The sequence below is a fragment of the Peromyscus maniculatus genome, chromosome 8 (genome assembly GCF_049852395.1).
Source record: "Peromyscus maniculatus bairdii isolate BWxNUB_F1_BW_parent chromosome 8, HU_Pman_BW_mat_3.1, whole genome shotgun sequence".
Classification (NCBI taxonomy): Eukaryota; Metazoa; Chordata; class Mammalia; order Rodentia; family Cricetidae; genus Peromyscus; species Peromyscus maniculatus.
In genome coordinates, this window is record NC_134859.1 from 13,266,099 (window position 1) to 13,278,849 (window position 12,751).

Sequence of the window (12,751 nt, forward strand, 5' to 3'; positions counted from 1 at the left end):
AGTTTTAGGATGGTCTGGAACTGTGTTATACTCAAGGTTGGCTTCAGGCTCAAGATCTTTCTGTTTCAGCCTCTTGAACACCCTCCATTTATCATTTAGTTTGTGTGTATGTACTGCATGACCACCCCCTCGCCATAGCATGTGTGGAGATAGAGGACATACAAGTAGCTTTTTCCCTTCCACTGCGTAGGTTCCAGGGATGAAACTCAGGTTATCAGACTTGGCAGCAGGTTTTCAGAGAGCCATCTCTTTGGCCCAGGCCTTTTCCAGATAGGGTTTTTCTGTGTGGCTCTGGTTGTCCTGAAACTTGCTCAGGCTGGCCTTGAACTCACAGAGATCTGTCTGCCTCTGCCTCTGGAGTGCTGTGATTATAGGTGTGTACCACCACTGCCCATTTCAAGAAAATTCGTAGGACTGAATGCACACATAAAGAAGTTGGAGGCATTTTATCTTACTGTGAATTTTAAAAATGCTTTTGGCCTGGGCATGGTTGTACAAGCCTTTATCCCCTGCACCCAGGAGGCAGAAGCAAGATGTCTGTGAATTCAAGGCCAGCCTGGTCTACAGAGGAAGTTCCAGGACAGCCAGAGTTGTTACACAGAGAAACCTTGTCTCAAAAAACAAAACAAAACAATCCACAAAGCCTTTGTTTTAAACTGCCAGGGGTTTAATCTTAGATCAGGAGGGCGAGGAAGAAGCCAGCCATCTTGGAAGTTCACCATCTTGGTTGATGATGGCTATTCTTGGTTCTCAACTTGACTACATCTGGAATTAACTAAAACCCATGGCTAGGAACACCTGTGAGGGACGTTTTCTCTTCTTTCTTTCTCTTTCTTTTCTTTTTTTTCTTTCTTTTTTTTTCTTTTCCTTTTTTAAATTTTTATTTTAGTTTTTCAAGACAGGGCTTCTTTGTGTATCAGCTCTGGCTGTCCTGAGGAACTTCTTCTTAATTAAATCATTTGAACTGGGAATACCCACTTTTCATCTGGATCTTTTGAGATGAGAAGATACACTTTTCATCTGGGCCACATCTTTTAGCAGCCTATATAAAGGACATGGAGGAAGGAGGCTTGCTCTCTGCCTGCTTGCTGGCCAGTCCTTTCCTTGGCGGGCCTACTTCTTTGGGGTTCTGGTGTATACTGAAGACCAGCTGAGACATCCAGCCTCGTGAACTGAACAACTACTGGGTTATTGGACCTTTCATTGTTGGATTAGCTGAACCACAGCCTTGTAAGCCATTCTCTCTCTCTCTCTCTCTCTCTCTCTCTCTCTCTCTCTCTCTCTCTCTCTCTTCTCTCTCTGTCTGTCTCTCTCCTAATCCCTCACAGAAATGAAAATATTATAATGTGTGGTACCTGGAGACACGGCTCAGCAGTTTAGAGCACTTGTTTTTTTTTTTTTAGATTTTTTATTATGTATACAGAAGAGGGCACCAGATCTCATTACAGATGGTTGTGAGCCACCATGTGGTTGCTGGGAATTGAACTCAGGACCTCTGGAAGAGCAGTCAGTGCTCTTAACCTCTGAGCCATCTCTCCAGCCCCAAGAGCACTTGTTTTTGAAGAGGACCTGGATTTCATTCCCAGCAATCACATGGTGACCCACAACCATCCATAACTCCATTTCCAGGGTAGCCAATGCTCTCCTCTGACTTCTTAGGGCACCAGGAATGCACATGGTTCACACACAAACAGGCAAGGTAAAATATTCATACACTCCAAGGCGGTGGTGGAGCACACCTTTAATTTCAGCACACAGGAGGCAGAGGCAGGAGAATCTCTGAGTTTGAGGCCAGCCTGGTCTACATAGTGACTAGTTCCAGGACAACCAGGGCTACCCAGAGAAATCCTGTCTCAAAACAAAACAGCAATAACATTTATACACATGAAATAAATCTAAAGAGATACACTTGTGGCCAGGCATGGTAGTACATGCTTTAATTACAGCACTTAGAAAAGGGAAGAGGATCCTTGTGTGTTTGAGACCAGCCTGGTCTACATAATGAGTTTTAGGACAGCGAGAACTACATAGAGATCCTGCCTCCACAGGGGTAGCTTGTCTTCTGGAAAGAGATTTCAAATTCTGAAAACTTGTCAGATCACTTTACAAGATGCTACTGAAGCCCACATAATGATGAGTCAATCATTGGAGGGAACACACCTTTTTTTTCCTCCTGTATCTATGTCTGTGGAAGCCAGAAGAAAACATAATGTCCCCTAGAAGAACTAGGATGTTACGGATGTTATTGGGTATAGCCATGTGGGTGCTGGGAATTAAACCTGGGAATAAAATCCAGGTAGATCAGTCAGTGGTTTTTTCTTTTTCTTTTCTTTCTTTTTGTTTGTTTTTGAGAAAGGATTTCTCTGTATTGATAGGCTGGCCTCAAACTGGGAGATCAGCCTGCCTCTGCCTCCCAAGTGCTGGGATTAAAAAATGTGTGCCACCACTGAATCACACAGCTTCTTCTTCTCCCTGCCTCCCCCCTTTTAAGATTTATTTAGGGCGGTGGTGGCGAATGCCTTTAATCCCCGTACTCAGGAGGCAGAGCCAAGCAGATCTCTGTGAGTTCGAGGCCAGCCTGGTCTACAGAGCTAGGTACCAAAACAACACAGAGAAACCCTGTCTGGAAAAAAACAAAACACAACAAAAGATTTATTTATCATGTATACAGTGTTCTGGTTGTATGCACCCCTGCAGGCCAGAAGAGGGCACCAGATCTCATTACAGATGGTAGTGAGCCACGATATGGTTGCTGGGACCTGAACTCAGGATCTCTGGAAGAGCAACCAGTGTTTTTAACCTCTCAGCCATCTCTTCTACTCTTAGTTTAAAGTTTTGAGTCATTTGTGTCACCAGCTAGGAAGCGATTAGGCTGATAGAAAAGCCATGGGAAGAAAAATGGGTTAATGAGTAAGCAAACAGCTTTGCAGAATCTGCTCAGTGGTAGACCCAGTCAGAGAAAAAACAAAAACAAAACAAAAAACTTCACAGAGTCTGGGAGAACAGTCTAGGGAAGGTAAGGCCAGTGCCTGATGTGGAAGGTCAGCAGGGGTGACAAGGACGACATCGCACACCGCATTCATAGGACGTGAGGTGGGTCAGGCCTGGGCTCAGCGTTTATTTAACTCCTTTATAAGACACCTTGGCCCTGCACACCCCACATCTCAGCCTCCGGGGCAACCTCAGTCTCCTGAGCCCTGGAGCTCAGAAGCAGGGAGTCATCCTCCAGGAAGTCGCCCAGCTGTGCCAGCTGCCGGCGGATGAAGTTGGTGGTGCGGTGCACCTGGCGCACACGCCCCAGCAGGCTCAGCAGCAGGGTCCGGTTGCGCTCGTGGCGCTGGACCCAAGCATCGCGTAGCTCACGGTAGCAGTTGTGTGGCTCGCCCTCCGCGGCAGCCAGAGTGGCTCCACAGCCTAAGGGGCAGCGCTGCTGGCCACCCTGCTGGCAATGCTGGCGGTGCTCAGCGAGGACCCCACGCAGAACCTGCGCGGTGCAGCCCTCGTTGGGGCAGGCCATCAGCTCGAAGGGGCAGGAGTTTTGGTGGCCCTTGCGATGAGCCAGAGGGCATGTCACCAAGCAGCCAGCTTCCGCATTCTTGCACTAGGGGGTATAAGAAAGCTCGGTGTGAATTAAACTGGGTTAGGCATTGCCACCCGGGGCTCCCATATAGCCTCTAAGCTGTGATATCCCCCCGACTATGAAACAAGGGAACTCGGGAGCCTCCTAAGCTTTTTATTGGTTTGTAGAGACAGTGTCTCTGTAACAGCCCTGGCTGTCCTGGAACTCGCTCTGTGGACCAGGCAGGCTGGGCTCCTCAGACTCAGAGATCAGCCTGCTTCTGTCTCCCCAGTGCTGGGATTAAAGGCGTGCGCCACTCCACCTCACTGCTTGCTAAGCTTTTGTGACTCCATTTTGTAAAGCTAGAGGGCTGAAGAGTCATAATGGCTAGTGCACCAGGCACTTCATCCCTGAAATTTTTTATACTCCCCACATGACACCTGATGTTCCAAGGCACCCAGAAAGGATAAGCAGCTGTCTGGTGGCACAGCAAATGGTAGACCCATGATGCACACTCTTTAACCGTGTCTAGGACCTTGAGCCCATCCTTGGTTCTGACAGAAGGCTTCTTTTTGGCCCCTCTCCACCCCCCGCCGGGAGGGAGGACAGGAGTGGATGCTCTGTGCTACCTTGACTTGTAGGCGGCCAATGGTTTTCCGGAGTTTGTTCACTTGGACCATCTTTCTCCTTTTCACCTCTTTTCTACAGCACGGACAGGTGTTTTGTCTAGAAAGAGGTATCAGTGTGATGTTGGAAGCGGAAGAGGGAAGGTGGAAGTCACATGCCTGCCCGAGCAAGCCTTCACGGGGTAACCCAGCTGGTCCCTCCTTTCTGGCTGGAGGGGCCATGAAGGGGGCCCTACAGTGAGGATTTGGCTCCCAGGCTGAGGCTAGGGACTTCAGACTACAGAGAGTGAGGCATACATTCTTAGTGTCCCAGATTTTGCGGCCGAGTCTTCTATCCATTGGAACCCAGTTTTTGGAAGACCTTCCCACTCTCAGCTGCAGGACTTGCCCCCTAGCCTCCCCCCACCCTCCTGGATTCCCAATGGCACCTGGCTAGCCACTGGAGGATGCACTTTTTGCAGAAGATGTGACTGCATGGCAGCCTCATTGGCCTCTTGAGAACCCCATGGCAGACGGAACACAGGAAGTTGCAGTCAGGAGGGCTGGCAAAGAGGTTGAGATCGTACCCACCACTCTGCAAAGGCCAGGTCAGTGTTAGGCCTGGGTGGGACCAGGCTCCAAGCCCCTGCCCCGAAGCACTCATACTAGCAAGATACTGCAGCCATCTTTTGGTAGGGAGGCAGGCTACATTAAAAACGTCAAGTATAGCCTGCAGGGGCCGGCCCCCACTTCAAGGCTGAATCTGTGGGGGTCGATTTCCCCATGATTTGCCAACATTTGACTGAAGAAGCTGGAATAACTCCAGGTTATACCCCCTAGAGACAAGAAAGATTTTCTTGTCCCATAAACGAACTGTCATCCATTCTCAGAGTGAGATAGCATTGATTCCTAGGCAGCTAGGCAGCTGTCTAGGAATTGAGCACTTATCTCAGAGCTGGTGGAAAGGGCCAGGGGCTCACCATGATCTGTGTCTGGACGGCAGCTCCACTGAGGCTAAGGACGCAGGAGCCTCCATTTCACAGTGCATGTGGCCCGACATCACAGTGGCATTGTCTAGCTTGGGCCAATCACAGCTCTGGTCCAGGGCCCATTGGGACCTTGTAGCCACCTACCCTCTGCCTTTCCTTCTGAAGGTGAGTGGTAAGGTAACTCAGGAGTCGTCTTTGGATTCTCTCCCTTGCCTTGGTTGTGACTGACTTCTAGGGGCTGGTTCCCCCATGCCAGCAGGTTCCCAGGGATTGCAGCTCCTCCACTGACTGGGTGGTCAGTTTAGAAGTTGGCCTTCTCCACTAACATCCCTTCACCAAGGACTATGCCCAATAGGAGGCCCATCCTGTGAAAGAGCCCAGAGGTTTTTCAATTTAACTGTAAGAAAGGCCTTGGAAGCCTGGCAGTGGTGGTACAGGCCTTTAACCCCAGCGCTTGGGAGACAGAGGCAAGTGGATCTCTGTGAGGAGTTCGAGGCCAGCTTGGCCTACAGAGTTCCAGAACGGCCCAGGCTGTTATACAGAGAAACTCTTATCTTGAAAAACCAAAAAAAAAAAAAAAAAAAAAACAAGCCTTGGGGAGATAACAGACTTTCTTTCTTTTTTTTTTTTTTTTTTTTTTAAATTTATTTATTTATTATGTATACAGAAGAGGGTGCCAGATCTCATTACAGATGGTTGTGAGCCACCGTGTGGTTGCTGGGAATTGAACTCAGGACCCCTGGAAGAGCAGTCGGTGCTCTTAACCTCTGAGCCATCTCTCCAGCCCGAGATAACAGACTTTCAGCATGCATGTTGTGTAGTTTTGTTTTTTCTTTGACTATAACATGGTCTCTATATTGGTATAGAGATCACCTTGGCCAGGTAATTACTAAGCTGCAGGCCATCTTGGGAGATGCCAGAGTATACATGAAGTAACTAAAAAGGCCACTCCATGATGCAGTTTCCACATCATAACCTTTGATGGGGTAGGACTTTGCTGTTTTGGGGCCACACACACTCAGTAAACTGAATACTGGTTCATGAAGCTTAACTTCAGTGGAATCATACTTTGGTGATTACTGGTGCCCTATTTGGGGTGAATAGATGTCTCTCATCAAAAAAGGCCAACACATCCCTTCAAGTCACTTTTTGCCTAGGTGGTCATTTCTTTTTTTTTTTTTGGTTTTTCGAGACAGGGTTTCTCTGTGTGGCTTTGCGCCTTTCCTGGATCTCACTTGGTAGCCCAGGCTGGCCTCGAACTCACAGAGATCCTCCTGGCTCTGCCTCCCGAGTGCTGGGATTAAAGGCGTGCGCCACCACTGCCCGGCTTAGGTGGTCATTTCTTAAGAAAACTTTAACTATGTACATATAGGTATGATTTGTCTGCACATTGGCCTGTGCATTTGAGTGCAGGTACCATGGGGGGCCAGAGTCACAAGCTGGAGTTAGTCCTCTGCAAGAGCAGCAAGTACTCCAGCCGAGCCACCTCTCATCTGTTATAGAGACAGGGCCTCACTACCGTCACCTCAGCTGGCCTGGACCTCTTTATGTAGAGCAGGCCTGCCTCTGCCTCTCCAGCTCAGGCAACCACAGCCAGGCTTCACAGTCATTTAAAGATCCTGAACACTGAAGCCACAGGAAGCCACTGTGGCATCCTTGTTAGTGATCACTTTAGATCAGGACATTTTACCTGCTTGTGTGCAAATTACATCTGGAGCATGTGTACAAGACAAGGTCTAAACCAGCTCAAGGTTGTCACATACAAACTTGTGTTTGAGTTGTATTTGTGTAGTGTCTAAATCAGTAGGAAGCTCAGGTGTAATCCCAGCATTTGGAAGGCTGAAGCGGGATTTTTAAACCCCATACCCTCAGTGAATACACAGCAGGACCCGGTCTCAAAAGAAAAAAGAGTGGGAGGGGTTGGTTGAGGATTTAGCTCTGTGGAAGAGCGCTTGCCTAGCAAGCCCAAGGCCCTGGGTTCGGTCCTCAGCACCGGAGGAAAAAAGAAAAAAAAAAAAAGGGGGCTAGAGATGGCTCAAAACCATTGTTCTTTCAGAGGACATGGTGTTTGGTTCCCATCAGACACATGGAGGTTCTCAACTATACCAAACTCCAGTTCCAGGGGACCTGACGTCTTATGGCCACGGGCATCAGGCACGCACATGGTGCATATACCTACATGCGGCGAAATAAAACACATTTAAAACACCCGGCTACGACTGCATCTTCCACCCAGACTGACAGGAACCCTCCAAAACATACATACACGGTAAATTAAGTTAAACCATTTTATTTGACAAAAGTGGACACCCGAACCCTGCCGTTTTCGTGGACGAAGCGGCGGCCACCTCCAGATCCAGTGGAACCTGTGGAGAAACGACACTGTTAATCCGATGCCACAAGCCGGGGCGCGGGAGCGGCGAGGCGATCCGGAGTGTAGGGGCCTGGGTTTCACCCTCCCACACTGGGGCAGCGGGCGGTGAGCTTAGGCCTCTGTGGCTCTGGGCGCCGAATCTCACCTCCGGCCACAGTCAAAGCCGAAGATGATTTTCAACGAACGCCCATTTACCGGGCCAACAGCGAACGCAGCATGAGACCGATGAGGCGCAACCTACCTGGGCCAGGGAGCATCACCGCGGAACCACGATCACTAGGAGGCCTGAAAGGCGCCGGGCAGAGCCTTTATAATCCCTTCCAGGCGGCGTAGGTTTCGGCTTCGGCGAGAGGATATGCGCAGGCGCAGGAAGAACGTGCGGGGGCGGGACAAGACGCAGCCAATCACAGCCTGCGGGTGAGCTGCACGCGCAGTCGAGATATCGCGGCGCTTTGGTGCCCTATAAAAGCCCCCTTCCGCGCAGCCTCGCTCTTCTTCTTCTTCGGGAAAACACGTGAGTCTGTGTTACTGGATTCTGGCTTTGGGGCCTGGGCCGTGGACATCCGCGGGCATCCGCACGCGGACACCCGTGGGCGGGGGTCCCCTATCGGAACCCCAAGTGACCGCAGGGCATAGGACGCTGCTGATTTGCCTCCTTTTGTCTCTGTAGCAAATGGCGGACGACGCCGGTGCAGCGGGAGGGCCCGGAGGACCCGGGGGCCCAGGACTAGGAGGCCGCGGCGGCTTCCGCGGAGGATTCGGCAGCGGTCTTAGGGGCCGCGGTCGTGGTCGGGGCCGTGGTCGTGGTCGAGGCCGCGGGGCTCGTGGGGGTAAAGCTGAAGACAAAGAGGTAGGTCTGGGCCGCGGGCGGGGTCGGCCGCGCGCTCTGCAGGAAGCCGGCTTTTGACTGATGTTTTCCTGCAGTGGATCCCCGTCACCAAGCTGGGCCGCCTGGTTAAGGACATGAAGATCAAGTCCCTGGAGGAGATCTACCTGTTCTCCCTTCCCATTAAGGTAGACACCTCGGTGCTGAAACATCGTTTGGGTGGGGAGGTGCCACATCCGTTGTCGGGATGAAGTGAGGACGACTTGCAGTCTCCTCTTTTCTGTCTAGTGACAGGAAGCTCTGAACATGTTTCCCGTTTTAGGAATCCGAGATCATTGACTTTTTCCTGGGCGCATCTCTAAAGGATGAGGTTCTAAAGATCATGCCAGTGCAGAAGCAGACTCGGGCTGGCCAGCGGACCAGGTTCAAGGTATTAAGTCTGTTCTTTGGCAAGGTGGAAATGTTTAAACAATGTAACTGAGCAAAACTCTCTCACTCTGCATAGTTACACTAGGTTTCACCCGTGTGACTTTCGTACCGGGAGAGAGAGAAAAAGAGTTCCTCAAGTACTTTTGATTGGCCTCACAGTGGCCTCTCTTGCCTAGAGGAGCACCACAGGTCCTGGTTGGGATATGCCGGTTCTGTGAGGTACTGCTAGCCATTTCACCTAAGTATTTTCACAGGCTTTTGTCGCTATTGGGGACTACAATGGCCATGTTGGTCTTGGTGTGAAGTGCTCCAAGGAAGTAGCCACTGCCATCCGAGGGGCCATCATCTTGGCCAAGCTGTCCATTGTCCCTGTGCGGAGAGGCTACTGGGGGAACAAGATTGGCAAGCCCCACACTGTCCCGTGCAAAGTGACAGGCCGCTGTGGCTCTGTGTTGGTGCGTCTCATCCCTGCCCCCAGGGGCACTGGCATCGTCTCTGCTCCTGTGCCTAAGAAGTTACTGATGATGGCCGGTATTGATGACTGCTACACGTCAGCCAGGGGCTGCACTGCCACCCTGGGCAACTTTGGTAGGTAGCTCACAGTTGCTGTGGCCTCTGCTCTGCTGGGTCACACCAGCCCAGTGTGTGCTTGGCTTATTTTTAAGGGAGAGGTGGTCTTCTCCGTTCCTAGGAGTGCAACAGATCCTTAGTGGGAGGGACTTATCTGCACAAATCAAACCACCACCCTTACCCTTCTTACTGTTTTCCAGCCAAGGCCACCTTTGATGCCATCTCCAAGACCTACAGCTACCTGACCCCTGACCTCTGGAAAGAGACTGTGTTCACCAAATCTCCTTATCAGGTATGCTGATTGAGCTGGTGGTGTGTTGGCTGCTTTGGCTTTCTTAAGACTAGGGGATATGTTGTATTAATGTTTCACTTCTCTTTTTAGGAATTCACTGACCATCTTGTGAAAACCCACACCCGAGTGTCTGTTCAGAGAACCCAGGCTCCAGCTGTGGCCACCACATAAGGGTTTTTATACAAGAAAAATAAAGTGAATTAAATCTGTTAAAGTTTGTCTCTCTTTTTTTTTTTTTTGGTGACCCATTTCCCCCATGCTTGGTGAAAGTTCTACTTGAAGAGGACAAAGCGATGCATTTAATGGACACCAAAAACCAGGCAGGGTGCACCCAGTCACTTTATTTCTGCGATGTAACGAGTTCTTGAGGTCTTAGGCAGCAGCCTTGGCAGCTTTTCTCTCTTCCAGCATCCTTTGCTTCTGCTTTGCCAGGCACTTTCTGGCAGAAGCATAGGCTCCCAGGTCATAGTCTGTAGAAGAGAGAGGGTTACGGGCAGGGGAATCGGGGCAAGGTTTCAGTGGCTGGGAAAGCAAGACTTGAAACACTGGTGATAGCGGAGGAAAAGCAGAAGTCAGGGTTGGATTCAGGCTGGGTTACTCACAGCGGTCATGGAAGGCCTTAGCCACCTGGTTGAACTGCTGCAGTTCCTTGGCACAGTTCTGCTTTGAGCTCTCTCCTTCTCTCTGCTGACAGGCCTTAAGCCTCTCCTGGATGATGTTGACAATCTCCTGGTCAACTTTGCTGAAAGAATAAAGAGTTCCTGTCTCAATTTGAAAGACTCCTTTCAGGGGTGTGGACTGGATAGCACCAATCAGTGGCTACCTGCTGTGCACTTACTAGTCCCTTTTCCATTGCATCTCGGCCTCATAGATACACGTGACGTCACCCTCGTGGCACTCGGTGAGGTCCGGCACGCGTCGGAACTGCCGGTGATAGTAGTAGATTTTGTTCTTGGCATGCTGTCGCTCAATGAACTCTGTGAAGAGAACACCTCAAACTCAAGGCCTGTCATCTTAGACTTTAGGGGGTCTAAAGTTCTATCAAGGACTGGCTAGAGAGGTTAACAGGTATCACCTTCAGTTGCATGAGATCTCACCTCACGCCTCTAACCTTACAGGGTAGGTCCTTATGTAGAAAAGACATTAACTCTGTTAGGGCTGAGAACAGGGAGGGGTTGAGGCAGGAAGCTCCATCAGGAAGTCAACAAGACCCAATGGTTTCCACTGGTAAGTTAAAGAGCAGAGTTCACACATTCAGACATTCTAAGATGCTACCAAAATATGGAGCTGACCTTACTGCAGTAATGCACCTGGGGCTGGCTACAAAACCTCCACCTTCCTAACCAAAGGACCACCTGTAAACCAGGGGCAGTGACTTATCTGTAATCCAAGCTACTGGGAAGCTGACCAAGATATTTGCTATGTTGTCTTGGACAACAATGAAGATGCTGTCTCACAAAGATAATCCATCAACTATACTCAGATCCTCAACATTTGGAAGAGGGAAGAGAAACCACCTGAGCATGCTCTGCACCCCAAATGCTGGACAAATGGGCCGCCGAATCGACTAGACAAAGAGCCCAGCAGGCTCCAGCTGTTGTTCACCAAGCTGGCAAACAGGACCACCAAAGGTTGAATGGAGCATTCTCTGGGACCAGGGATAAAGAGCACAGCCATTTAAAACACCACTTTGCACGGGTGACACTGTGGCCCAAAGAACGAATGAGCAACCTGACCATGCAGATGGATAGCAAATCGTCCATTTCAACAAGGGCTTACTGATCGGCTACTTATGCACACTTAGCAAAGCTCCTTGGTGATGGGCTAGATTTCAGACCACTACTGTTTTGTTTTCAAGACAGGGTTTTTCTGTGTAACCCTGGCCGTCCTGGAACTCGCTCTGTACACCAGGCTGCCTTCGAACTCAGTCACCTGCCTCTGCACCCCCAGTGCTGGGATTAAAGGCATGTGCCACCACCACCAGGCTTCCGGCTACCGCCGTTTAAAAGAGCGACCAGGGTCGAGGGTTATGGGCAGGCTGTAGTCCTGGGGAAAAGTGGCCGAAGGGAGGTCTTGGGAAGTGGTCTGGGGTGCAGCGGGGAAACAAAGGTGACGACTCGGTCCCGGGGTGTCTCGGATACAGCAGAGGGTGTCCTAGGTGCACTGGGGAGGTTAAAAGATCATTTGGAAAAGAAAGAAAGAAAACGAAAAAGAAAAAACAGTCAATTTGGACTCGGGGGCTCTGGATGCGGGACAGCAACGTGCAGAGGGTGGTGGTTCCTGGGGACGGCTACTGGACGTGGGATCCGTGGGGTACCAGGATCTCCACTGAGCGGGCGCAACCCTGTACCTCTCACGAGGGTCACGGGCCGGTCCACGAAGATGTCGAAGGCCTTCGTAAAGTAGGTCATGGGGTTGGGGAGCGAGGTTTGTGGCGAGGGAGCCGGCGTGCGGCGCGGGGGCTCGGGGTACACATCCTTGTCCCAAGAGTCCGGCATGGCTGCAGCAAGCGCTGGCCTCCGACCTCCAATTCGCTCCGCGTCGGGACCAGCTCGGCCTGCCGAGGACGCGGGGACCTCTACGCCTGCGCGGAAAGGCGGCCCTGCGCCTGCGCAGTAGGTAGTCGCGGGGCACCATGGGATCGTGGCTCGCCTCTCGGGCACCCCCTTGTGGTTCCCAGCGCTATTGCACAGTGGCGTCCCGGTTTAGTTTATCGAGTTCACCAGACGCCAGGAAATGCTTTGCTCTGACCTACCAGCTAAGGTAGCGGGGAGCAAGGTGAACACGGCTTGGTAAGAGAACACACGCAAATCAACGAACAGTAGAAACATCAAACGCCCTCACTACTCCAGGAAGCCATTCTAGACTGCTCAGTCCTCTGGCCTATTCAGGGCTCTGCTGGGGGGTGCCCGTGAACCTGGGGGCTTCTCTGAAGAGGCGGGGCTTGTCCCGTTGTAGTCCATGAAGGGAAAAGGGTCTCCTACCCTAGGCACAGAGTGCTTTGCCCTGCTTCTGGGAGTTCTGTTCTAGTCCTGAGCGCTTGTGCCCCGAGTTGTTCACTGTCCGGGACTGCACTGCCCGAATTCTGAGTTTATGCATTTAGGACT

The 12,751-nt window shown here is 51.0% G+C and overlaps 3 protein-coding genes and 2 non-coding genes across 6 annotated transcripts; 2 read left to right on the top strand and 3 right to left on the bottom strand.

Moving 5' to 3' along the window:
• Positions 1-3,089: 3,089 nt before the first annotated feature.
• Rnf151 (ring finger protein 151) lies at positions 3,090-5,257 on the bottom strand. Of its 2 annotated transcripts, none has more exons than XM_006978907.3 (4): positions 5,145-5,257; positions 4,614-4,759; positions 4,189-4,285; positions 3,090-3,601 (listed from the first exon to the last, which is right to left on the bottom strand). In XM_006978907.3, exons 1-4 carry the CDS (start codon positions 5,145-5,147, stop codon positions 3,131-3,133), a joined length of 717 nt encoding a protein of 238 aa, XP_006978969.1. In that variant the 5' UTR covers positions 5,148-5,257; the 3' UTR covers positions 3,090-3,130. The 2 variants fall into 2 exon arrangements, with proteins under 2 accessions (XP_006978969.1, XP_076434154.1); XM_076578039.1 differs by having other exon boundaries at positions 4,614-4,727; positions 5,145-5,239.
• A 749-nt stretch (positions 5,258-6,006) lies between these two features.
• Positions 6,007-9,858, top strand: Rps2 (ribosomal protein S2). Its single transcript, XM_076578040.1, has 8 exons — positions 6,007-6,310; positions 6,486-8,041; positions 8,198-8,377; positions 8,452-8,541; positions 8,676-8,783; positions 9,037-9,370; positions 9,553-9,644; positions 9,735-9,858. Exons 3-8 carry the CDS (start codon positions 8,201-8,203, stop codon positions 9,813-9,815), a joined length of 882 nt encoding a protein of 293 aa, XP_076434155.1. The 5' UTR covers positions 6,007-6,310; positions 6,486-8,041; positions 8,198-8,200; the 3' UTR covers positions 9,816-9,858.
• On the bottom strand, positions 7,586-7,712 carry LOC121831939 (small nucleolar RNA ACA64). Its single transcript, XR_006075531.1, has one exon. It is a non-coding gene; the product is annotated as a small nucleolar RNA ACA64 (small nucleolar RNA).
• LOC121831898 (small nucleolar RNA SNORA64/SNORA10 family) lies at positions 8,840-8,973 on the top strand. Its single transcript, XR_006075493.1, has one exon. It is a non-coding gene; the product is annotated as a small nucleolar RNA SNORA64/SNORA10 family (small nucleolar RNA).
• Positions 9,859-9,965: 107 nt separating the features above from the next.
• Ndufb10 (NADH:ubiquinone oxidoreductase subunit B10) lies at positions 9,966-12,241 on the bottom strand. The gene is made up of 4 exons (XM_006978906.4): positions 11,995-12,241; positions 10,483-10,621; positions 10,247-10,386; positions 9,966-10,114 (listed from the first exon to the last, which is right to left on the bottom strand). The coding sequence occupies exons 1-4, from the start codon at positions 12,140-12,142 to the stop codon at positions 10,017-10,019; spliced, it is 525 nt and encodes a 174-aa protein (XP_006978968.2). The 5' UTR covers positions 12,143-12,241; the 3' UTR covers positions 9,966-10,016.
• Between the last annotated feature and the right edge of the window lie 510 nt (positions 12,242-12,751).